Source organism: Hirundo rustica, chromosome 14, assembly GCF_015227805.2.
Source record: "Hirundo rustica isolate bHirRus1 chromosome 14, bHirRus1.pri.v3, whole genome shotgun sequence".
NCBI lineage: Eukaryota > Metazoa > Chordata > Aves > Passeriformes > Hirundinidae > Hirundo > Hirundo rustica.
Genome location: NC_053463.1, coordinates 5,535,211 through 5,561,325, shown reverse-complemented (window position 1 = coordinate 5,561,325; position 26,115 = coordinate 5,535,211). Strand labels below are relative to the sequence as shown.

General features: G+C 44.6%; 2 protein-coding genes across 2 annotated transcripts; one reads left to right on the top strand and one right to left on the bottom strand.

Moving 5' to 3' along the window:
• Window positions 1-268: 268 nt before the first annotated feature.
• Window positions 269-10,749, bottom strand: FAM114A2 (family with sequence similarity 114 member A2). Its single transcript, XM_040078499.2, has 14 exons — window positions 10,680-10,749; window positions 9,372-9,577; window positions 9,063-9,159; window positions 8,526-8,621; window positions 8,130-8,242; window positions 7,039-7,173; window positions 6,719-6,877; window positions 6,239-6,362; window positions 5,191-5,270; window positions 4,458-4,586; window positions 4,104-4,243; window positions 3,283-3,355; window positions 2,683-2,736; window positions 269-1,950 (listed from the first exon to the last, which is right to left on the bottom strand). Exons 2-14 carry the CDS (start codon window positions 9,573-9,575, stop codon window positions 1,852-1,854), a joined length of 1,503 nt encoding a protein of 500 aa, XP_039934433.1. The 5' UTR covers window positions 9,576-9,577; window positions 10,680-10,749; the 3' UTR covers window positions 269-1,851.
• A 31-nt stretch (window positions 10,750-10,780) lies between these two features.
• On the top strand, window positions 10,781-22,436 carry MFAP3 (microfibril associated protein 3). The gene is made up of 3 exons (XM_040078427.2): window positions 10,781-10,853; window positions 15,354-15,815; window positions 17,165-22,436. Exons 2-3 carry the CDS (start codon window positions 15,536-15,538, stop codon window positions 17,911-17,913), a joined length of 1,029 nt encoding a protein of 342 aa, XP_039934361.1. The 5' UTR covers window positions 10,781-10,853; window positions 15,354-15,535; the 3' UTR covers window positions 17,914-22,436.
• The last annotated feature ends 3,679 nt before the right edge of the window (window positions 22,437-26,115 follow it).

Sequence of the window (26,115 nt, the reverse complement as noted above, 5' to 3'; positions counted from 1 at the left end):
GTCAGCAGAATTTATCTGCAAAAAAGCAGCTGCTGCTTCATAAACCCCCATTACCTCTATTTCTTCTCTTCTGACATTCCTGTACATTTTGGCTTTCTGGCAGGAGTAAAGCTGCCTTTTTGCACTGACACAAGAACTGGGAACTCATCTGTGGGAGCTCTCACTCCCCAGCCTGGGTTCAGAGTGCTGTTTCCTGCCATGAGAAAAACCCCAGCTGTCCTGGCCCCAGAACTGTACCCAGCTCTGCCCCAAAGAACACAATCAAGGCTGAGGAAAAAAACCACAGTTTTTATTTCAGTCGTGCCCACTGCTACCTTGATAGCTGTTAACTGAAACGGTTGTCAAAACAAATCCTTTATTTAATAATGCTATCAACCAAAAGAAGAAAAAAATACAGATTTTATTGTAGTGCAGATTTTTTTACTCCAGACACACTCCTTTCGAGTCCAGTTTTAAGATGCCAGAAAAAGCTTTCCCTTTAGAGATCTGACCAGTCTGACCACGACTAAGGCAGGGTTTTTTCCATATATATAAAATCAGAGCATTAGCCAAAAGGTATTCTAATACAAAAAAACCCACTTCTCCACTGCACAACTAGAGCAGAGGAATGTTCTAAGCCTTCAGTAGAGCAGAGATGTGCAAGACCTGCTAAAACCCAGAGGATATTCCAAAGGGGATTTGAGCATCATTGTTACCAATGAGCAAGTGCAGAGGCAGGTGTGACAGTCACCTCTGATTAGCTATCATGGACTCCTTGAAACTCCATTTTAGCTGTGCATTCCTGCTCTTGTGATTCCAACAGAGGCTGCAGCCTCCCCATGGGCAGGCTCAAAAGATAAAGGAAAAAAGCAGGGAACTTGCACAGCACAAAGAAACATGCCATATGTGGAGCAGGTTCTGAGGCAAATTAGGACTCCTACTAACAGAACCAAATTGCTGCCTCTCTCCCTACTTTAATACACACCTTCCAAGAAGGAGCATTGCATTATAGTGTTTTTCCACAGAAAGAGAAGACAAGCAGCACGTGAGTCTGTGAACAGTCTGTGGCTGACATGTCAAGCTGCACTGAAAAAGGGGAATCCTCCTGCTGAATTCTCTCATTAAAGTGCCCAAACACAAATCAATCCCTTTTAGCCAGCTCTCATTTATTGCTATAAAGCCAGGTACCTGCATTCTCAGGGCCAGCTCAGCATTTTCCCAGCTCATGCTGAAGCAAGCACAGCATGAGACAATGAGAAACAGCCCCCTGGTGAGAGTCCCTGTCCCACATCCCTGAGTCAGTACAGGCATCTTCAGGAAGCTGAGCTTCTCTTCAGCAACAGCTCGATCAGGAATCCTCTCTGCTCTATTCTAAGAGCTGCAAGGCTCATAATCACAAAAATGTGCCTTTTCTTGCACCTCCTATCCAATATTCGCTTCAAGACAAATGCAGAGCTATCAGGAACCCAATTATGTCTGACTTAAAGATCACACCATGATTTTAGCTAACTCTAACTAGCCAGCTGCTACTCTTCTCTTCAGCACTGGAGAAGCTCTCTGGACTGTGAACACAAAGAGCTTATTAACACATACAGCAGAGAGATTTCAGTGAAAAGATACAGACAGTCCATGAAACAGAGAAGCAATCTGCACTTTAAGTCTGTCACGTTGTCCACCAGCCTGGACTATGCTAATCACATCTCTCAGTGTGCTGTAAGAGCTGTCATTGCCAGACTGCACTTAATCACCATTCTTGCAGCAGCAGTGAACAGAGTTCATCTTTTTCCCTTTAATAAGAGCCATTACATCACTCTCCAGCATGGAAACTACGAAGTGGAAAGGTCAAAAAGTTCTTAATTAGAAGGATTTTTATTACTGTGATACTTCCGTTCTAGCCTCAATAAGAGAGATCTGCAGTACGGGCAACAAGAGCTGGAAGGCATCTTGGATATAGGAAGCACTGTTTGAAGCCTGTGAAAACAAAAATCAAAATACACAAATGAACAGCCATGCTACCAATCAGCTTTACTCACCACATACTCATTTCAAACAGCATTGATTATTGCATAGGAAAAACAGAAGCCTAGTGCTTGCTGGATTTTAAAGGTTTCCTTCTAGAAATCAATTTTATGTCAAGTTTTTGAGGGGCTTTATGCCACTAGGGACAAAAAGCAAGTGGCTTAAAGACTGCCAAACAAGATCAGTTCCAATCCAAATGTAGGATACTGTTTTCAGTGAGAGAAGAAAAGTGTTTATTTCTAAGTGAAGCATAGCATGCTGTGGCAGGAAGGAAGAACACATGAACATGAAACACCCCTTTCCTACCACACCTCAGAGCTCTCTCTGCAAGCTTGAGAACCCATTTAACAGTAAGGAAGTGTTTGGGACTCTTGCATGCTAATTTCTGAACTTGTCTAAGGTTTAACTTTGGACATTTAAATTCTAAAAACCCAGACTGCTGAATTTAATGTGTGTCTCCTGACCCATCATAACTGTGAGCTGACACTCACTCCTCACTAAGTAACTCATCTCTTGTGCAAATCTACAGACATTTTATCAAAACTTCCAAGTTATTAGACAGGTAAGCACAATTTTAGACCATGGGTTAGAGAACTTGGCAAGCATAAGGATCCTAAAGTGGGAAGAACCAGCACATCTATTTTTAAAGCATAAGCTTAAAGTTTTAACATTAACATAACTGACCTCCAAAAACACTCCAGTGATTAAGGGATTAAGCACATCTGCTTTCTCTTTGACCTGCAGAGATCAGACATATATTATCCTGATTGAAAATTCGATCACATTTCTTCAAGCAAGATAAAGCTAAATCCTCAGTAACTTTCAAACCACCACTGCTCCCTTAACTAGAGGAAAGCAAAGCCACAAGCTTAGCAGCCTTGTAGCATGCATATAAGAACAAAACAACCTGCATGTGCCCAGCACAGGTCGGGTATGAATACACATCACATCTTCAAATGAACTGGGGACAAGTGGAGGATCCAGAGATGATGATACCATCTTCAGGAACACCCAAGTGCTTTGGAAAATCCACAACAAGCTCACAAACTTTATTTTCCTCTGTCTCCTTAGCACTGTGAGCATCAGTTCCCAGCCCCACTCTGTGCCAGGCTCTCAAAAGCTCAAGATGCCACAGTTTGAGGAACCCTGGCCTACAAGATCAGTTCACGAGTTAAAAACTGCACAGGTAAACGTGCACAAACAAAAAGCCCTTCATGGCAAAGATCCCAAGGCTGTTACCAAATAACCACATGTCATTCCTAAGAACTGAGGTGTAACTCTTACCCCTGCAGTCGTTAAGCACGTTGTGAACTCTTTAGAGAAAGCTGACAGCTCTTTACACAGCATGATCGTCAGTCTGTGGAAGAAGACAGGGAAAACACTGAAGGTAAACACAGCCCTCAAGATGAAGTTTCTTTCAGAATTCCTCTAAAACATAAATGCCCTGTTTCTAAGAGCATTTTAAGTTTCTAAGGGCTTATTAAGTTAAATTAAATCAAAATTTATATAAATAGTGTATGAGGATTGAGAAGTTTCCCAAATAAAATAGAGAGGGGAAAGATGGGGAAATAAATATTTAAAGCAGAAGATCTTAAAGAGCACTCAGAGAACACACAGAAGGAACACTTGCCTTTTTTACTGGCAAGTGTCATTTTCTGAATTAGAAAGTACTGCACATTTCAGACACATGCCAAGTGTCTTCTGTGCAGTAATTTTGCCATCTCACGTACCAAGCATACTAAATGATTAACAAAGAGGTAATCAGCAATCTCTTTTGTACAACTATTTTGTCATGTTTTAAATCTCTGCCTACTGACTAGCACAAGCTTAAGGCAAATATTCTTCTAGGCTACAAGAAGGGAAAAGAACCCCTTTCAAGAAGGGTTTCCTCTTTCTTATCAAGAAATGTCTTTAAGCTGGAAAGAGACAGCTAAGCTCTGTTGTGAGAATGATGCCACCCATCACAAATTCACAAAGTTGCCCAGTTCCCAAATTTAAACACCTGTGCAGAATTCAAGGGCCCTGCATTGCATGGATTTCCAAAGAATTAACAGACACTTTAATCAGTAATTATATGCTATCCATTTACTGAGAGATGCACTCACTGTGAAAGGGACTTGGCTCTCTCTGTGGCTGTCACCTCCTGTTTCTGACCATAGAGGAACAAAGCTGCTGTTTTGTGAAACATTTCAATGGAGCAGGCTGTCAGTTCTGCCAGGCTTCTGATGGCAAATGCATGGATATCCTGCAAGAATGACAAAAATTCTGCATACAACACAAAAACCAGCAGCTTTTATTATTTAAAACAAGCCAATCACACAACATACTATCACTGCCCTTTCAGACCTCAGAACCCACACAGAAATAGAAACCCATAAACCCCGTGAGTCACAACTGGAACTCAGCAGCCAGACAAACACTCTGCAGGCAGATATTCTTCTCCTTGATCACACACTTACCTCTACTGATTTCTTAGCATCCTGGTCACCATCTCTGGATTCCGCTTCTTGGTTTTCTTCACTTTCTTTTTCTTCTTTAGGGAGACTGCTGTTGAATCGTGCTATCCACTCATGAGCAGATGTCCTCACCTGCAGCAAGATGTGCCATAATATTTAATGGCTGGAATGAGCACCACAAGACAATGGAGTATTGGATCTCTCCAGAGTAAAGGAGCAGCTACAGCTCCTTCTGAGCTTCTGAGAAAAACCAGGACAAATGATCCCAGTGCCTTCAGGATTTTGCAGAAGTTTGGCTGCACTGATGTAGTTGACGGCAGTTTTTTCTTTAGCACCAGGGGCTGGAGGTTACCAACAAGACCAGACTATCAGAGGTGCTTTAAAAATATGTCTGCAGAATGCTGCCACTTGGTGGATCTGAAGGGTAGTGAAATGATGGCGAGAAAAGTGATTCTTCCTCATACCAGCTCCTGAACACAGTAAAACCAGGTGCTTTGTACCAAGAGGAAGCCTCTGGTTCATGACTGGAGGTTTTTTCACCGTGGTGGCTGAAGGCTCACATGATTCTGCCTCATAAATTTAAAGTTAAAGGCCCATCTCCTTTGCCTACCGTTGCCAAAAGATCTAAAAAATGTCTTGGTTTTGTGCACTTGATATTTTCACAAGCAAAGCAGGTGAAGAGAAGCCCTTCCTGCAAGGAAACTCTCCAGCTTTCAGAATATGGAAAATAACTCACCGTGATCACTTTCTCTGGCTTGGAGGAGATGTGCAATTCTGAAAACAACTCTGTTACTTCTTTTGTGAACTCCTCATCTCCTAAAGGACAGGAAAGGTTAAAGAATCCACACAAAGGATAGACTCAGGAATAAGCAGCACTTCAATGCACAACAAGTTCTGCACAAGTCTGTCAACTGTTTCCTTTATTTCTCTTTGAATCATCACCTCAGGCAAGAACGCATCAAACCCAGCCTTTTCAAATACAATTTCTAAGGTAAGTTCTGCAAAGGTGGAGACATCAGTGCCTGAAGGTTAGTTCTTGCTTTCTCAATTCTGTTTTCGTAGCTAAGGTAACTATTTTTTTTTTTATTTTTTTTATTTTTTCACAGGCAGCCTTTTATAACACACTAACTTGCACATCACCTTGGAGAGTCTGAAATATCACTTAGAGCCTATGGTTCTCCTATTATATATGGCACAGCAGATGTGAGATCCATTATGTGCAAATATAAAAGATACATTAAATGTTGAATGATAGCAAGTGCAGGTGTGTAAGCCCTCCCTGATGAGCATTTAGGTAAAAGCAATGCAAGAAATTTACATTTAAATCCATGTAATTCTCAAGAATCAGGGCTCTTGTGTGCAAAGGTACCTCTGAATCTTTTGCTCTGTGTGGCTAACTCTCATTTAAAAAACAAATCAAAAGGCTTTTTGCTCTCCCACATGTTGGACAACTCTGTTGACAGTTTTCCCCTCCTGGTCAAGGAAACACACTCTCTCTCTGAATTAGCACCTTGGCTCAGGGTCAGTTGTATGAACTGCCCATGAGTCAAACAACTCTAACCCTGCTCTGTCAAGAAATCATTCCTGCTACAGAATTACTGCACAGCTGCTTAGAGATAAGGGTGTTGCTACCTGTCACGCCCCTGGACAGAGATGGCTTTAGGATTAAACATTCAGCTAAAGAATAACTTAAAATTTGGCCTCATGCCCTTTGCTACTGATCAGGGCTGGCAGGTTCTGCACTGAGGACCAGCTTCTCTTCCCAGAACTTGGGGTTCTCTTACCCTTCTTTTCTTCCTCTTCTTCTTCAAATAATTCAGGCAAAGAAAATGCTTCTTTGAGTTGTTCCATTTCCTCCTTCAGTGTGTCCAACTCCTCTCCAGAGAGGGCATTCAGAACTGCTTTCACCTAGTTAGGGGCAGCACAGCCAAAGAGAGAATCAATAAATCCATCCAAAGGGATGGAAAATGCAGGCCAAGGTAGCAAACCAGTGGGTGTGAGGAAAAGTAACCTGTGAAAAGTTGGAGACCTGCACGAACTGAGGCTGGCTGGGGTAAAGAGAATGGCTTTAGGAGCTGAGGACAGGACAAACTGCTCCCAAGGTAAACACCAGATCCTAACGCAAGGATCAAAGTGAAGTTCTGTAAATCATTTTACAGCAAGTTCTGAGCACTTGATTTTACATGTATATACATATATTTCTAATCTTTTTTCCTCTGCTCAGCTGAACTCAAAATAGAAAGCAAAATGCTCAAGGCCATTACCTTTGATTCACTCTCTCTGGAAAGCATCTCTAAGGCCTCCAGATGCGAAAGACCTTGAAACTCATCAAACAGTAACCCATAATGGGCTTTCTTCTCAGTAGCCATGGTAACCTCGGTAGCTGTCTGCTGCTCTTCTTTCTCCTTTGCCTCTCGTAAGACCTGAAAAAGAAAAGCAGAGGCCTTGTGACAGTGCCAGGAGACAGAGAATACAGGAGGAGAAGGCTTTTGGCTCAATAGCAAAAATGGTTGCTTAATGACAGGACCACAAAAGAAGGGAGAAGAGATGAAAGCAATGAGGTGCTGATTGGGAACTGCAGTACCTGAGATAACGTAGAGGTTCTGTTTATTAGGCCCTTTGTTTTTTTGAATCCAGGGTCTCCCTCAGCTATTACATCCATTGTCTTTTTCCCGATGAATTCCAAGGCATCCAGACCTCCACTAATAACACTTTTACCCTAGGAATCAGATTTGGATAAAGACAGCACATAAAACTCAAAGATTACACAATGGAAGAAATTGAATTGGGAGGGTTTTATCAGCAATCTTATGCTGGGCACTCACATAAAAGCCAAATTGGTCCTTGTCACCCTAAAATTCAACCCTAATCATCACAAAGAGAGCAGCAGGACTCGGAAAGAGCCACAACACATTATCACCCAACAGCTTATTACAGCACCCAGACAGCTGCAGCAATCTGATGGGAAATACATTTTTTTTTTAGTTTGTGAACAAGATGGTTCTCAGCACACTACAGTATTCAGTTCTCCTGCTTCCAATGAGAAAACACCGAACCTGTGGATTTTGACTTCTAACTTTTGTTTGAGCCTTAAAAGCAGAAACAGAAGCCAGTTTTCTGTCTGCAGCTCTTTCAGATTCCCAGGCAGATTGACAAAACAGCAGATCACAAAAGCAGTTTCTAAGGGTAATGGCTTCCTTTGAAGTGCATTTCTGATGGCCACAGGAGCAAGCTGATTTCCAAGAGAATTGGGCTAGTTTCACATAGGTTTTTGAAGAGGAGAATGGATTTCATCTCTAGTTCTGTGGAAATCAGTGGAAATAGTCCAGGAATGAGTCTGACCCTGCACTGAGCTGACTATTCCAAAGGAAAAGCAGAGATGACAGAGTACAGAGGTGACATGCACAGGAATGCATGCTCTGCATAATCCACCATTAGCATTTTTTTGTTATGTACCAACATCCAACAAAGAACAAAAATTCAAGGTATCTTTCACATTAGGTGCCAATTAGAAGCAATGCCCAGGATAAGGGTTGTCTGAAGGTTAGAAGAGTTTATCACCATGCATCCCACAAATGCCACAATTAAGTTTCCTCTTACTATGTTTCAGATGAAAGGCCGAAATCCCAAAGCTCCCTTAAAACCCATTTTCTCCTGCGTTCCCAACTCACTCACTGTGCTTTGGACAGCAGTAGAGATGGTTGATAAAACTTCAAGAGCCCCAGCAATAGGGAAGGAGCTGCCATCATCAGCTGCATCAGCGTTGCTGGCAGCAGGATTCTCACTTCCTGCATCAGAAGGCAGAAAATTAACTTCCTGACTTCCAAAAAAAATAAGATCCTGTCAGGCACAGAGTGGAGAAAATCAACAGACACCAAATATCAGCTTGGAGCAAGCCTACAATTCAGATTATTTTCCTCTCTACTTCTCAGAGCTAAGCAAGAGAGTATTATTTTAATGGTTTTATTATCAGTCTCTAGGTGCAAGGTGCAGAGTAAGGTGATGTTATTTGGGGACTGATTATGTTATGAAAACCCTTTCAGCGTTGTTCTTATGCAGTACAAAACTGACCTCTTGTAGCACCTTTAGACTCTGACGAGATTTCACTAGGACTGGGGATCCCAAGGGTTGTTTCTGCTTTTTCTATGACATTTGAAATACCTTGACCTAGAGAAGACGGAAATCAGAACAGAAACAGGATTAGAGCTGCATATTCTTTTTTATTATTGCGGATTCCTTCTGTTCAAAACAGTTTAACCAGCACTAAAAACTCCTTCTGTACAGCTCACCTACCAATGTAATGAACCAAGGTTTCATCTTAGGTTTCAAATAAAGTTGTAAAGACTGGCAGAATAGTAGTTTAAAATACCAGGTGAAAATTACACAAACGCCTTAAAAATGTGAAAGTAATTCTGTCTGTGCAATACCTCCTTAATCTACCGTACCTTTTGGTACAAGCTTTTCCCATTACTTGAACAATTCTCTTGACATTTTTCCAATAATGGCTGCTATAACTGAAATCCCCTTCTCTGGAAACAAGTTCTAAAGCACCAGTTCGAGACATAAAACATGATTAAAATATTTATCAAATACCAGAAAGAGCCTTACCTACAGTAGCTACGGTAGCAGACGCCGTTGACAGAAGAGATTTCCCCCAGCTTCCCCAGTAGCCCCACCCTGTCTGAACTGCAGGAGGATCTGAGACCTTTAATGAAGAAAACAGAAGACTGATGCAGGCATTATGGTGAGGAAAGGAACACAAGCAGTCTGTGACAAGTGACTTTCGTGCAGCTTTTTCATTTCAGAGAACAGCAATACGAATTTTCAGAAAGGAGTGGGGCTTATGCTCAGAGTTCTCCTGTGCTCAAAGCCATGAAATGTGAAGTCACATCTTTCCGAGCAAGCACAGGAACATACCTTGGTGGTTTCACCTGCAGACTTTTCCGTGGCAGCAGGCTGGCTCGGCGGCTTGGATTCAGGTCTTTTCCGAGTCACAGGCACAGTCTCTTGTTCTCTCCCTTCCATGCTCTCAGAGCAGCCAAGTTCCTCTGTCTTCTGTTGATTTTCAGCTTCGTTAGAGGTTTCATCTTTCAGATTTTCACCACTGTCTTCCTCAGACATGACTACAAACATCCACAGAAAGCAAAGCAAATAAAATAATCACTCCCTTGCACTTTGACATTAGCTCAAGAGCATCACGTTGGTGTTTTAAATAATTAAACACAACAATGTTGCCACATGTAGCCACATGTGTGTACACCAAATTATGTCTGACTGGAAGAAATGTCATACTTGGAAGTTTAAAGTCCCACAGGGACACGTGGCTTTATCTAACTGACACACCCTCTCCACAGGAAAAAAAAACCAAAACCAGTTTGCTAACTCAGAAAAACAACTGAAAGTACAAAAGGGCCTCAGACAATGAAATCTGTTACGTGTTCCACCAAAATAAAAGTGAAAACAGTTCGCTTGGGATGGCTGGTTTGAGGAGTGCAGGAGACAAATGGGGACAGCTGTCAGAGAGCTGAGCAGGCAGGGAGGCAGCGACTGGGTCACTGCTGTCCCTGGGGATGAGCACCGCAGGGCATGAACACCCCGAGAGCTGCGATCAGCTCCAGCCGCCACAGCAGCCGCCCCAGCACGGCGGAGCGGGGACGGGGAGCCCTGAGCGGGGCTGTCACTCTGCTCTGGGGGCCAACGTGTCACCCGTCCGGGCTCCTCTGGCAGCAGCTGCGGGTGAAGCGACCTGCGGGGCCAGGCAGGGACAAGCCGAGAACCCCGGGATCGCACAGCGCTGACGCTGTGTCCACGGCCAGGCGCTCACCGATGCAATCGGGGCAGCGACGGCCGCAAGCGAGGGAAAAGGACAGCTCCGGGTGCGGGCTGGGGATCCCCACCCCATCTGCCTTCCACAGCGGCCGCAGCGACCGCGGCCCCCGCCTCAGCCCCGGCACCTCCCCACCCCGCAGCCCTGGAGGCCTCCCTGTGCCTCCGCTTCTCCGGGAGATCCCCAAAGTCCCATAACCCCCACACGGTGCTGCCCCGTGTCGCACCCCAAGTCCCCTAAACCTCTCCGCGGGGCTCCCTGCCGCACAAGGAGCCCGCCAGGTGCTCACGCCACCCTCCCCATGGTGCCGCCGGTCCCACAGCGGCCCCCCCAAAGCGCGTCTCCCCGCGGGGCTCGCTGTGCCCCGCAGAGCCCCCCGAGCCTGGGCCGCCCCTCACCGTCGGCGCTCGGCGCGGCCCCCGCGGCTCCGGCGGACCGAGACCAGCGAGGCCGGCGCAGAGCGGCCCCGGCGCTGCCCCGGAAGCGGCCTCAGCCCGGGGAAGCGCGTCCGGGCGGCGGGGCCGGCGGCGGCGGCGGTGGAGCTGAGGGCCGGGCCGGGCCCCCTCGTCCCGGTGAGCGCGGCGGTACCGCCAGGTTCACCTGGCAGGGTCGGGGTCGGGGGGCAGCGGCGGAGGGGAAGGCCGCGGGCCCGTGTCCCGCCTGGCTGTTTTGGCGTACAAATAGGGGCAGTAGGGGTGGGTTTGGAGGGCAGCGAAGGTGGTGGAGGGCCTCGAGGGGAAGCCACATGAAGAGCGGCTGAGACCGAGGGCAGAGCTCGTCGGGGGCTGCAGCTCCTCCCGAGGGGCAGCGAAGGGACAGCCCCGAGCTCTGCTCTGTGTGACAGTGACAGCACCCAGGGAACGGCTGGAGCTGTGTCAGGGCAGGTTTGGGCTGGACATCAGGGAAAGGTTCTGCCCCCAGAGGGTGCTGGGCACTGCCCAGGTGCCCAGGGAATGGGAATGGGAATGTGCTCTGCCCGAGGCTGCCAGAGCTCCAGGAGCCTTTGGACAGCGCTCTCCAGCACGGGGTGGGATTTTTTGGAGTGTCCTCAGCAGGGCCAGGAGTTTGACTGGAAGATCCTTGTGGTTTTCTTTCAACTCAGAATAGTCTGTGTGTTTGTGTTTCTGGCATGACGTCATGCCCCAGTGCCACCAGCCCGCGTGACGTCACCCCGGTGCCCTCGGCTGCGGTGTGGTCGTGTCGCATGTCGCGTGTCCCACTGCCACCACCAGCCCAGCGGCCTTGGAGCACGCAGGGGCTGTGAGGACAGCGTAACGTTAAGTGAGACTTTGTGCCTGGTCGTTTTTAGCTGACAGGGCAAAAAAACCTGTTGGGTGCGCAGCCGATGCCGTGTCGTGGCGAGCTAGCCTGTGACAAGTGCCAGGCAGCCAAGGGATAAGCTCAGCAAAGCACCGTGTCCTGTCAGGCAGCCAAGGGATGTGCACAGGAAAACAACAAATGCCATCAGGCAGCCTCGCCAGCGCGGCTGGCCCTGCGGTGTTGTGGATTTGCCCCTTAGGTTGGTTCTTGGGCCGTGGGTGCTGCCATTCCCCGCAGAGCTTTGGCTGGTGCCAGCAGAAGGTGAGCCCTCCCTAGAGACTCTCCCATACTGGGAGCACCCAGAATGGTTCTTGTCTGCCTTCGTAAACTTCCAAGAGTTCCTGTCTGCAGGGCTCTGCCAAATGCGCCTCCCTTGTTTGACAGAGGGTCAGGGAAAGCTTGCAAATGGTATTTCTGCAAGACATCAGCAGCCTGTGCTGTGTCAGGTGTGTGTGGGTTTATTGCCCCGTGTTACTCCAGGTATGAAGTGATGTTATAAGCAGTGAGTGTAAAACCATATAACTTGCAACCTCTTGGGCCCCAATTTTGCAGTGCCATATAAATGTGTGTAATTTTAAGTACTATCAGTGCTTCCACTGACCTCAGTGGGACTTAGAGTGCTCTAAGTTAGACACAAATACACTTCTTCAGGGTAGGAGCCAAGGATGACTCATACTAGCACATGCATCACAGATTTTTATCTTTCCACTGCTTTTTGTTGTTGCAACTTACGGTTTAATAAAGGTTAAATGTGTTGAGCTCAGCTTCAGGTTCAGTTGTAAAATAGCCAGTTTCTATTCTGGCACATTTCATCTTGATTGAGCTTAACACTTTGTTGAAGAATTGTGATGTTGGCACTGATCATGCTTTATCCTTGTTGGGTCCCTTTATCAGCTCCAGCAGCTGTTTTGCATAAGTGCAGTGGATGAAGAATATGGATTTTGCAAATCATTTTATTGTTCCCAGCACTCAGCAGTAAGAGATCATTGTCTGCTTAGCAATAATGGCTTCTCCAAAAGACAAACAATTTCTAATAAATCAGACCTCGAAGAATTTAATAGTAAAATTAAACGACCCATCACCAATGGTTTATGCATTATGCAGGCTCGGTGCAAGTATAGTGGAGAGCATATGCAATTACTGAAGATAATTATTCTTATGAGAGAAAATGTTGCTGAGTATTTCTAGTGTTAAATAAATAAGTGAGATTCCTAATGTCATTTAGGAAAAACGTCAACAGACGCTTGGAAACCTTAACAATTCAAATTTAGTAATTTAAAATGACAATAGCACAGGCAAAGTACAAGAGGCACTGGGATTATTCTCTAATAAATCTAAAGTATCAGTTGGGAGGTTACTGTTTTAGAAGATAGGAAGTTATTACGTGCCTGTGATTCGAGGGTGAAGATGAGGGCTTGTGTTCGCTGCAGAGCTGTCGTCAGTTTTAACTGCATCAGACACTGTGAAGTCAAGTCTGATGCATGCAAAAATGCATTTTTATCTGAAGGCAGCTGGGTCTTAGAGTGATGTCTGCGGGAGGTCTGACACCACAGCACCTTGCTTACCACCACAAGCTTTGACAGACCTTTAAAGCGACCCAAATGTCAGTGGTCCACAAACCAGTACCAGTCCACAGTCTGTCTGTGCGGGGTCTGCATAAGGCTGCCAAAACAAGCAGGTCAGTGTCAGCAACCTTTTGCAGGCTCTGAAACACTCTGAAAATACCAGGAGTCTAAAATTGGAAGGTTAAAACCACCCCCTCAAACAGAAGAATAGTTGTTGATCAACAGCAGCCTTAGTATTTATCTTTTTTTAGACCTGTGCTGTTGCTGTGGATGGAATGCTCTTCTTCAGAGGCAGCAGGACGCAGTAGCACTTTCCCTAAAGTGCAGCTGGTGAAGAACAGGAATGAAAGAGGCCTTGGTAGTGGTTTTAACTGTTTAGCTGGGGGAAAGTAGCTTCTCCAGCACAATGGTATAATTGAGTCCTCTGCACTAGTCTCATCTTAAATGAAAGGACAAGAGGCATGATAGAAAACAGAGCGGGGCCAATGATTAAAAAAAAAAAAAAAAAAAAAAAAGAAGAAGAAGATGGCAGATGAAGGGATTGTTTCTTTACAGAGAAACAACTAGGGAGCCTGTTTTCCAGTTTCTCTTGCAGGATTCAGTGGGTGAGTTGGTTAGTCAAGCTTGAAGGAGAGGTGGACACAGCTGTCTTCTTTGCCTTCTTTGTTAAACTGGTTTTGGCAATAGCCACAACAGAAATGGAAATGAGTCAGATAACACATTTCTCATGAGATGTCAAGTCTGGAATCTGGTTTGACCTTCGACAAATTAACTTTCACTGAAAAAAAATCCCAGTCTGCATAGCATCAGCAGAATTTCCCCTTTTGAATATGCTTAGTTTGTCTCTGAGGAAAGACAATTACTAGAAATCACCTTTATGCTTGTTACATTATTTTTCAGGAGTGCTTTAGATAGTGTTAACTGGTAATTCTAGAAGGATGAAAACTATCTGTCTGCATTATTTAAGTAATTGAGTCCTTTTGTATTGTGATATTTATGAAATTCTCTTCCACTAACATCTGTTATTTGTGGAAGAAAAGGTGATAAATTTGAAGTCACGCAGTCAATGGTATGAAGTGAGTTTTTTTAGGATAACATTTGAACTTGTGGCTTCGGTACTTTGAAAATGTTTTTTTAAGGCTCTGGAGCAGTCTAGATGGAGTCATAACTTCAGAGAACACATACTGGATTAGAAATTTTCTTGAATCAGGCTTCCAGGAAAATTGGTTACAGATTGTCTCTTATCAGTATCATCTCATTTTGTTACAAGCTGGTTTTATTCTGGCTTATGTGGAAAAGACAGAAAATGAAAGGCTCTATTCTAATGTCTTAAAATATCTTTTGTGCACATTAATTTGAAGAGTATCTGTCCCTAGACAAAAAGACAATGAAGAATATATGACTGCTGAGATGGAGCAGCATAAACTAAAAGATTTCAACAGGAGCTTGTTGTAAAACAAGCAAGAGTAGCAGGAAACAGAAAGTGCAGCAGTAACAAGAGATATAACAAAAAAGGAAATAGGTGTAGACATCAATGCCCTGATGTTCAGAAAAGGACTTCCTCTTCTGGCTGTAGATAACAACCAGGAGACTTTTCCCCAGTAATTAAATCATGTTATATAGTATTTAGACATCTGATACCAGTTGTGCCCCTAAAATCAAGTAAGTTAATGTAAGTGCTAAAAATCAGACGTGTGTGTGTGCGCTTTGGTTTTTCTCTGGATGGTAAATGAAAGACTGGCTTTAGAAAGCCAGGGCTTAAAAGCACTTTGATATTGGTGGAGAGGGAGGCAGAAATTACATCCTCTTTCTTGCTTTTCTTCCTCAATTAAGAAAGCACGTTTTCTCTGGTAATAAATGCAGAATCCACTTTTAAAGATAATTGTGCATTTTGAGTAGTCTGAACAATTTGTTCTTTTTGTAAAACCTTTTTCCCCTTAACGATTATTGTTGCAGAGATTATTTATTTGGTTGGGAAGATGAACATCTAGTGGACTGGAGGTTGTGCTAATGCCTTCTTACCCTCATTTTATTACTGTGTTCTGAGCAAAGCTCTGATTTGGAACCTCTCAGCTGACAGTTTATATTATGCTAATCGAAATCTGTTTACTGGAAATTAAATTTGAATACATGGTAACCTTGCTGTCATTAATAAACTTATGGCTTTTTTTTTTTTTTTTTTTTCAGTTTTTCTTCCAGTTTCCACTTCAAATATTGATGGTCCCGAAAGTGCATTTGGATCCCAGACATTTTCCATCACTGAACAAATCAAGAGCCTCCTCTCTTATCTCAGTGCAATGCAGACAGCTTAATATCACATGACCTCATTTCTCCAAATTAAATGAAAGAGGATTTTTCACTAGCTTTCCATGAAGCTCAGCTATTGCCTGTTAATTTTGACTGTTAGTGCTGATCTTTCAGTTGGATTCACTGTGGAAAATGTAGCTCTTAACAGGACAGTTGCTTTCGGGTCTTTCAATGCATCACTTCATGCAGTACCTCAAGCTTTAATAAGTTCTCCAGCACACCATGATATCATAGCCAAAGAGGGGACCAGTATTTTAATTGAATGTAAACTGAATATCAGCCAGTATGAACATATCCTTTGGTATAACTCCAGAGGACACCTGCTTGAACAGAAAGATGAAGGTGAGTTTCCTGCTGTTTTCTATCCATCATTATTCCCCTTTTAAACAGTATTGGAAAACCCCTGGGACTTTATTATAAATTTTCTCTTCCTATCCTCCCATTTTTACAATTGAGAGATAAGGAGAGACCAAAACAAAGTCCTCTGAAATGTTGCATGGGAATTACACCTGAGTACTTGTTTTTCAGCCCATCCATCCTGCTTTGGTGCCTCACACCACTATTCCATATTAAAAAGAAATGAGTCTTCATCTTACCCAATGCTACCTGATGGTTTTATTTATTATTGCTCTTGTTTAAATAATATTTTTCCAAATGCATGAATTAAATACAATTCTCCACAACTTGATACCTTTTGAGCTGGCCGTTGGTGCTTTAATTTTATTACAGGACATTTTATAACATACTTAGTACATTTATTTTTTGGCTTATGCACCAGTGAGACTGTGGAAAGTAACACAGTATGTAATGGCCAACGATGAAATTCATGCTATTTAACCCTTTTGAACTGAAGGGGAATATCTTTTCCTAGCCATTGTCTCTTATAATTTTATCCCTACGGTTTTTAATTTAAAAAAAAAAGTTTTAGAGATGTGTGTGTTTTTCTCTATTAGTATTAATGAAGGTCATCAAACTAATTGATAGGATCTTGTTGGAGGCCATCCTTCTGCCTTCAGTATGCAGTAACCTTTTTGTAGTTTGATGCCATCTGGAGATTAGTTCAAAGTAGAGTAATTAGGAGAATAAGTTATGAAAACAGTTCAAAGCAGAGTAATTAGAAGAAATGAGTTATGAAAACATTTTTCCCCCTAAGTTATAAATGCACAGCAAATGCTGTATAAAGCTTCTTGTATTGATTTCTCTTTACTTGGGTTTTGCATGTCAGCGCTGCATGCTCAGCAGAAAACCGTCTCAAGAAAATTCTGGGTTCTTTTGCCAACAGAGCCATTTACAGACTGATCTTTTTCATGGGTCACTTGACTTTTGACTCCGAACGTATGGAAAATTAGACTTCACAGAGGATGGTCTTTTAACATAGGGTGAGAAGCCCTAGTTAAGAATTAGGATCCCTGTCAGAAAGAGCCAGCAGGCCAGAAGCACGCTGGGAAGTGCAGATGAGGGAAGGAAGTAAAAGCAGTGTAGCAAGCATGCAGAATAATTTACCATTAAGCAGTAGGATGGGTAAGTGGGTTATGGCTTTCTGTGTCACGAGAGTGGAAAGGACATTTCAGTCCTTGGTGTACCGTTACTGTGCTAGAAGTGGACTGCTCTCTGCCAGGCTTTGACTCCTGTTGATATTCATCCTGGGATTTTTGTTTCATGAGCTCTGTTTATTTCTCACGCCTCTGCAGGTGACCGGTGGAGGGTTGCTGATAATTCCCTCAACATCACAAAGGTCAGCTTTGCTGACCGGGGCCGGTACACGTGTGCAGGCATTAATCATAACGAGACCTTGTTCTACACAGTCACCCTGAGGGTTATCTTCACCTCGGGGGACATGAGCATCTACTACATGATTGTGTGCCTCGTTGCCTTTGCCATCACCCTCATTTTGAACATCACCCGCCTGTGCATGATGAGCAGCCACCTCCGCAAAACGGAGAAGGCCATCAACGAGTTCTTCCGCACGGAAGGGGCCGAGAAGCTGCAGAAGGCTTTCGAGATAGCCAAGCGCATCCCTATCATCACCTCTGCCAAAACGCTCGAGCTGGCCAAAGTCACCCAGTTTAAGACCATGGAGTTCGCTCGCTACATCGAAGAGCTCGCCAGGAGCATTCCCCTCCCGCCGCTGATCCTGAACTGCAGGGCGTTCATGGAGGAGATCTTCGAGGCCGTGCGCGTGGACGACCCCGACGAGGCGGCAAAGGAGGAGAAGCAGCCCCCCCCCGGCTGCGGGGCCCAGGCCACGCTGTTCCCCAGGAGCGCCGAGATGAAGCGCAGCGATTCCCCGGCCGGGGACTCGGACGACGGCTCCCTGAGCGAGCAGGGCCAGGAGATCGCCGTGCAGGTGTCCGTCCACCCCCAGTCCCAAGGGCAGGGCATCGACACCGTGTCTCACGGCAGCTGCCACTCCGTGCCTGCCGAGGAGGGCGCCTGCTGATCCGCAGAAGGAACCTCGGGTGATCCGAGGGTGCCTGTGAGAAAAGGCTCTGCAAACAAGCTGCCTCAGTCCCGTGTGCGCAAGAGTTTTTCAAATTGCGAGGTGCCAGAACTAGTTCTGAAGCGTGTATTTTCTGTCAGTTGATTTAACAATTCCAGTCTGCTAGAAAAGGCCGTTTGGAATATTGTGTGGGGACTTTTCTTTCTGAAGCGGGCTTGCTATATTAAAAATAGTTACAAAACGGCAGTTCTTTGTCCTTGGCTCCTTGGTAGCTTTTGATACTTCAGATCTGTGTGAGAAGTGACCAAGCTGAGCAGTACAACTTGCAATAAGAACTTTTCCTTTGTGAGCTCCTTCTTTCTTCACGAAGTTGAGCTGAAATTCCTTTGAGTCAGTGTTGTTGTCCTGATGAATTCAGTTCTGTGCTCTTTTTGAGTTGCCCCTTGGTGCGTGTAGCCCATCAGAACCACAGTGAGCTTGAACAAATCTGTTTTGTGTCACGTGCATCTGTGTAGCTATCAAAATGTACTGTACTTAGGAAAAGAATAGTGCCAGGATCTGCTGCTGGATTAAATGGATTGTTGTAGTTTCAAAGCAGCTTAGAGAACAACCAGGAGGTCTCAGTTTTCTGTGCATCTGCAGGAAACTTGTGTGTATTCTAAAAGCTTGTTGCTTAAACTTGGTGCTGATTTCCAAAGCGCCTTACCCTGGTCCTGTCCCACAGAATGGAGCAGTGACAGCGTTGCTGGCACTGCCTGGCTTTTCATTTTGCTGATTTCACTCAGTATAGAAAATCCAAAGTTTTATATTGTATTTGACGTTGTGGGTAGAAAGGGATGACAGTAATCACATAGTGACAAGACTAATAAATGAATTTATGGTCTACAGACAGGTGTCTCAGGCACATCTTCCTGAACAGCATTACAATAAAGCAGGTGAAAAGCAGTGACACTGAGTCACTGTGCTCTGGCTGGTCCTGTCAGAAGGCAGTGGCAGAGAGAGTGGGGGGCTGTCTGAGCTGTTTGCCAGCCACTGTTCGCAGGAGGGGAGTGACTCACTGATAGAGCCCAGCCTCGTGTGCTGCAGAGGTGGCAGAAGGGAGAGCTGCAGCTGCTGATGTTCCTACACACACAAGTACTTCTCCAAGGATCTCCCCACCTGACTTCCTCAGCTGTAGAGATCCAGCCTCCAGGAATCAGAGTGCAAACAAGAATCTACTTTTTTCTTCCACTCTTTGGTGCTGGTTTTTTGGTTTTTTTTTTTTTTTTTTAACTCCTTAACATTTGTATCACTTAAATAGCATTTTTTTATCCTGTTGAGATTTAGTAGATGTAAAGCTTGTAAGCACTCCACAAATTAATTTCTTACAACTACCGGAAGCATATTGCTATATAATTTTAACAGCTTGGCAACAGGAGCGCCATTTAATTTCACACAACTCTTTTTTCTTTCCTTATTATTACAGAAATGTCAGTTGAACAAGTGATTCTGGAGGGCTGCTCAGGATTCTTAAGAGGATTTGACATTACGTTTACATGAGCAGAGGTGGAAAACAAGCAGGCACGGTGGTAATAGCAGGACAGGGCTGTCTGTGGTTATACACGCTGGGAAGGAAGGGGCCGAACGAATAACAGTTACCCTATCAGAGAGAGGGAAATGACATCATCTATTACATTTTAAACTACCTTCTGGGGAAATTTCCTGCGGTCAGCCACCAGTTAAATCACCCTAGTTGCCTTTGGCCTGTCGGGGAAGAGTGGTGTTAGTCAGGAGGGAAATTGCTAGCCTTTATTACAGTAACATTCCCACCAGCTTGGTGCCATTTCCAAGACTGTCACAAAACTTTGTCCGCTTCAGGGCAGTAAAGCCTTCTGTACACACTTTGAGTAGCTGCCTCAACAGTGACTGCTTTTTTTTTGCTTCCATAGTTTGATGGCACTTTATGTCCAGGTGAAAAGTTTGTATAGTTTGGTGTAATCTGTCTGGTTTCTTTTAAGTTTTTGGAGGTTATCAGTGTTAAAAGATACTCTGTGGATAAATACCTATTTCTCTTAGAAGAAGGAAGCTGCTGGCTTCACTGCTGTGCTACAATGAGTTCTGCAGTATTGTACACGTGTGAGGGGAGATTTGGGAGTTTGCACCCTTCAGCTTGAAAGAGGTGGAGGCTACAAGAGAGAATGATCTCTTTCAATCTCCTTTGTGCCACAGGCTGTCAGAATGTACCTGCACCTGCCTTACAAACAGCTCTCCTTGCTTCTGTGGAACTGTTGCATGCTCTGCAACATATGGATGTTAACCCCTAAATACACATTCCGTGAGAGATGCCACTGCAAAATCTAAACTGTTTAATTGCTTCCTAGGAAGCAGTCATGATTGACAGATGTCACATCAGAAGTGGCAGCTTACAGGCAGCAGAATGACACTGGAGGTGCGTCAGATGGGTGTCAGGAGAGCAGTTTCGAGACTGATTTGGTCTCTTTTTTGATTTTTATACTTTATTTACATAGCTCCAAGTTCTTACTGGGCACAGTTAGCTGGTGTCTTCATCCCTCCTATTGCTGGTTGAGAGGAGAGTGACCATGCATAAAGGTCCTCAGAAATGCAGTTGCAGTGTCAATTGCTGGATAGCAAAGCTGAGAGATTTCCTAAATTACTACAATATTTGGTTCCTTAAATGAATTTCATTCTTGGGAAGGAGGTTGTTTTGTAAGGATTTCAGTACATCAGGAGTACCTCCTGAATGTAAGAACTGATCCTACTCCCACTGAATTCAATTAGAGAGGATTTGGAGCTCTGTGCATTTTACAAGATTTTTATGGAAGCAAGGACGATGGTGATGTGAAATGGCAGAAGTGATTTCCAGCGAATGAAATTTGACACCAATTTCCAAACAACTTGTGAACTATTCTTTTTACCCTGAGACTGGATGTGTGCACTTAATGTCTTTGATGAATCTAATTGGACATTAACATTGAAAGTGTTTCTCTCTTAACTTTTTGTAGGATGAGGAGAATCTACAGTGGTTTTGCTTGCTTTAAACTAAAGTCTCTGACAATCACAAGGCTATTCTATCTCTTCTGACTTATTTTAAAAAATATAAAATCTACTTGTTATCCAAGAGTACCTAAAACTAACTTTGTAGTGATTATTTGTATTACCTGGATTGTAATGTAACTGTTTAATGTAACCACGTAGGATTTCTTACTTTCATAAAATGAATTGGTAGATTTGCAAAATAAATTGAAAAGAAAAACCTTGTTCTGCTGGAATTTTCTGTTTTGCAAGTGAGGAATGCCTGTCTCACCAAGATTATGTAGCAGCTGTATTGAGCTCAGCAGAATGTTGTTAATCAGCCTGACAGAGGTTATTGGGATATTCAGTCATCTGAAGGACCATTCCTGCTATGACATCTTTGGGCCTGTCATTTTTTTTCTTTTTGTCTCAAACTCTTCAACAGCATCTAATGATTGTTCCCAGCTGCACACACAAACAGCTACAGACCTGAAATGGTTTCAGGAAGGCCCCTGTTTGCTTCTTTTGTTTCATGTTGTGTATGTGACCTTCAACCATGAATCTGTCTTATTTGTTCTTACCTTTTTCACATGCTGGTACTAGTCTGTGTTGTAAGCACCTTTATTTTCGTAATCCTTCACCCCAAAGACCAAAGCTCCAGCTTGCTGGAAGCCCTCTGTAGTGCCTTCCATGGGGATGTGCAAGTGTGAATGAGAGCTGAATTCACCCACATTGCTTTTAAAGAGGAGTCTCTGGTTGCCGGTCTCTGCACAAGGCAGATAATGGCATTACAGCTGAATATTTGGGGATTTTCCCATGAGAATCAGCTGCCTAAAGGAAGAATTATTGGACCCATACTCCTCAGGCTAGGTCAATACTCAGTCAGCATCTGCTTTCTATCTCCTTGTTATGAGAGATGCATTAATGATAACGGTTCAGTTTTTTAAAGCTCCTGTAACCCGATCCCTCATGATCCTATCCACAGCGAACAAATTCATCTGCATCCATTTAGAGCACTTTTCCATCTGGTAACAACAGATCGTTGAAAAGGGAGCTGCATTAAGGATGATTGTACTTTAATTTTAGGTGCACACCTTAAAAAATACATTTTTTTCTCTGATGTTAACAGCACTTCAGTGAGTTAAGTCTCCAGCTGGAGACAGCAGAGACACCACGGTGTCATTCAGCTCAGGCAAGTTACAGCTTTATCGACTTCCCTTCCGCCAGGTCATTTCACACCAGCCGAGTGTCTTTCCTCTTTTTTTAATTGGATAGCAGCTCATTCAGATATCTCCAAATACTGCCAGCTTTTTTGCATGTGGAAGTGAGAATTACACCATCATTCAAGAAAAAAAAAAAAATTGTTCAGCTAGATGCTGAAATATCAAAAAAAGCCCTGAGAGCTGGGAAGTTGTTCTTTATCCCTGGTAAAACACTACCTATTCTTTGGTCATGCCTGGCTGCCAATGAGTGCAATAATACCGAGCAATTAGGCCTTCCATTTGCGTTAGGTTAATTAATTGTTTGCACAGTGCCCTGAATATGGAATCATTTTCCTTTTGGAAAGAATAAAAGGATTAGAATGGCTTTATCCCAAGTTGCTCTGAACGTCTTTTATTTATTTAATGGGAGAAAAATCCTCTGTCGCCCCAAACGCAAGCTGCGCGCTCGAGCGTTACGGCTGCGCGGGGACGTTTCCGTCAGCGGGGATGTGAATGCATCCACATATGTCCATCCATCTGCAGCCACGCTCCAGCTGGGATCCGGGGGTCCTGCTGCACGGCAGTGAGCGTGCAGAGGCTGGAGCCGCGCCGTGTGTGCTGCGGGGTTTGGATGTCAGCGCCGTCAGGGGCTGGAGAGGGATGAGCAGCCCTCGGATTTCGGCTGCCTGCGGCACCACGGTCACCGGGAGCTGTGGTAGCGCCGGGAGGGCAGAGCTCTGCCACTGCACACCCTCGGAAGAGGTTTGTACTGAGGGAATCCAAGGCAAATGGAACCTGGGCTAGGATTTCATGAAGAAGGGACCCAGTAGACACAATATTGCAGAGGCTATTGCCATCTCTCCTTTATGTTTGTCCTATTCAGTGCCTCTTTGTGCTATTATATTATTAAATATATATTTCATGTTAAATGCTTCTATAGGCGTGCAGAAAGCCATTTCAGTGGAAAGTGAAGGAACATACTCAGCTCTAAGTGCAAGGCAGAGGCTGCCATCTCACAAACTTCCACTTAAGGGTTGGATGTAACTGGCTGGAGTTCCTCCTCCCTTCCCTGCTCCCTGCTCTTCCGTAAGACCTGTTATGGGCCATCTGCAAGAACTGAAAGTGAAAATTCTGTCCCATGCTACTTTCTCTTCCTCCAGAGATCAGGACACTGACAACAGCCCTGGGTTTGAAGGGAGTATGAGAGGCCACCTAGGACGTGTTCTCAACCACAGATGTCCATCCTGGCTTAAAAACAGCTGCTGGCAGAGACGTCACATCTCCCAGGCAATCTGTTCTCCTGCAAAACTCTCCAGACTACTGGAAAGATTTCCCTAATATCTGCCACAAATCATCCCTTAATGCATCACCCCTCTCATCTTTTCCATGCCTACTGCTGCTGCATCTGCAGCCCAAATCGGGGCCACTCCAAACATGCAGGAAAGGAATTGGAGGGCAACACACAGCAGGGGCTGTACTTGGCTTTATGTGCCTGCCTTGCCTGGAGAGATCATTCTGTGTTCGGCCTAAAATGGCAGAATTTAACTGGAAGTCAAACTCCTTTTGTTTATTTAATGCCTGGGTGTCTGAGTGTTGCTTCTTGGGCTTTGGACCTTCTTGCTGTCTGTGCTGGGTTATGGAAATGTCCCTGACACCATTGCTGTTCATATCAAAGGAGTGGCTCCAACACTCTGGGTGCAGCAGTCTCGTGATAGCTTCGTATTTATCTGTGGTAGGGGCTGGAGGGCAACAACCACTGCAAAGCACGTGAGCCTGTCCCACCGTTATCTCAAGAGATTTGCAGCATTTCACTCACTTTCTCTCCTTGGTGTCTTCTTTTTAGTGCATGAAAATATTCAGAAGTATCTTGCCTAGTGAGTGGGGGCACCCCAAGTTTTCATTTTTCTTTCTTGTATTTTTTTTTTTTCCCTTGAGTTTTTTTCAAGTTTAACTCTCCTAAATAATGACTAGGGAGGAAGACAGTGGACCAGAACAGACATGAAGGAGTTTGGACAACTGTCCTAAATTAGAGGACAGGTTTGCTTTGGAAATCCTATAGGCATCACACTCTGTTACAGAAAGTTGGCTTTAACAGCAAATCTCTTGCAGCAGGGTGTCACTTCACTTCCACAGATTACTTGAAATGCTTTATTAATTCGATGACCTTGTGGGCTCTCAGAAAAAGCCATTTCTCAGTGTTTTGGGGAAAGAGAACTTCTCTGAGCTAAAGGGACTGTTTTGTTGCTCAGATTTATTGCTTGGCTGACTTAATTCACCATTGAAACACGATGATTTTTAGCTGCTGGGCAGTGAGCCTTGCAATGCTGAAACTAATTAACTGCTAGAACTCTTCTGAGCAAGGCTGTTTTCTTACTGGGTTTGGGGGCTTTTTTTTTTTTTTTTTTTAAATCCACAGAAATAAAGCAAACGCGATCCTTGGAACACAGGGTTGCATGGATACGGTATCAGCACAGACACAGCCCCGTGCTGGATGACTCCGTGTCACAAAGGAAGAAAGGCTGCCAGCTGTCCCCGCTGCCGGCGTGACGCCGACAAAGGTAACAGGAGAAAAAAGACAACATCTGAGAACAGAAGACAGGAGGGGTGCCAGAGTCATGACAAAGGGAGAACTCAGAGAATAGCAAGAGAGGTCTCCGCTCCACAGCTCTGATTCCACAGCCATCAAAGAGCCGAGCTGTGGATCTGGACAGGCCAAGGGCGATGTCTCTGCAGCTGGAGACTCCTCGCACCTCTCTCCCCTTCCTTCATCTCCACCACTGGCGCTGCAGACTGTGTTTCTGAAAGAACCTTGAACCTCGTAGCTCAGAGAGATCTAAAGAGCTGCAGCTCCTGTTGGAAGGACCTCACTGAAGCCTTGAGAGGGAAGACAAGGAAGGGAAAAAAGAGTCATTCTCTTGTCTGGCTGCAGGAAGCTACCGGTTGTTATCCCACCAGGGACTTCTGCTCATCAAAATATTTTCTGGGAAAAGTTTAAAACCCCTGCAATACTTCCTGCTGATGACTAAAAATGGCATAAAAAGGTCTAGAAGTTCAAGCAGAGACAAATTCAGTGTCTGTGTACTCCTTCCTACCACGTTCTTGCAAAGCACTTCTGCCCTGCTCCTTGCTCTGAGTCCATAGTGCAAGTGAAATACAAATTGCTGCTGCTCACTGAAAGCAGGGAATCCCTCACTGGCTCCAGGGAGCTCCCCATCCATCTTTATTCCTGCCAGTTTGGTTACCTTTATCATTATTTTTAAATGCAGAACTGCAAATACCATTAGTGGTCATAGAGAATGGCAACTCTCTTGACATCCTCAACCACAGTGACCTTCCTCGACTGGGAGCAGGGAGCAGCTCCTCTTCCTCCTATGAGTTTGGGCTGGGGGTGTCAGCCCCAGCTGCCAACTCACCTCTGTGTCTTCTTCCCTGCATTTCAGCTCCAATGTTCCCAGGATTTCCAGCCTTCTTCTGAAGCCTCACAGTCTAGCTCCTTATTCCTGAAGCACAGGAGTATAGATCAGCACCCCTGGGTGTGGGATCATGGAAATCTTACATTGCTTGGCTTGCTCTGAGCAAAGGGAGAAGTGCAGAGGATCAGCAGCTTGTGGGAGAGGAGACTTCTGCTTCCCGTGGATGCTGGCCAGGAGCTCCAAAAGGACCATGAGGTTTTGTGCCTGCTGATTCTCTAGGTGAAGCTAGAGGACAGTTAGTGGAGGCTTGTCACAGGGAGGTTTTTGAATGAGAGAAAACAGAATTTGGTAGTTGAGAGAGTCCAAAACAGCACCTGGGGATGTTGCACTCATGAGCTGCCCCATCTCTTAGCTCTCAGCCAGAGCATGTCCCAGCATCCCCTGGCTTGGAAAGGTGTCCTTAGATGTGAGGTGATGGTCCGTAGTGACAGAGTCCCCAGGCAGGTGCAAAGCAGAGCCGCTTTATTCCAAAAAGCCAGCCGTTCTCAGCAATTAGCCAGTTATCAGCTACATAG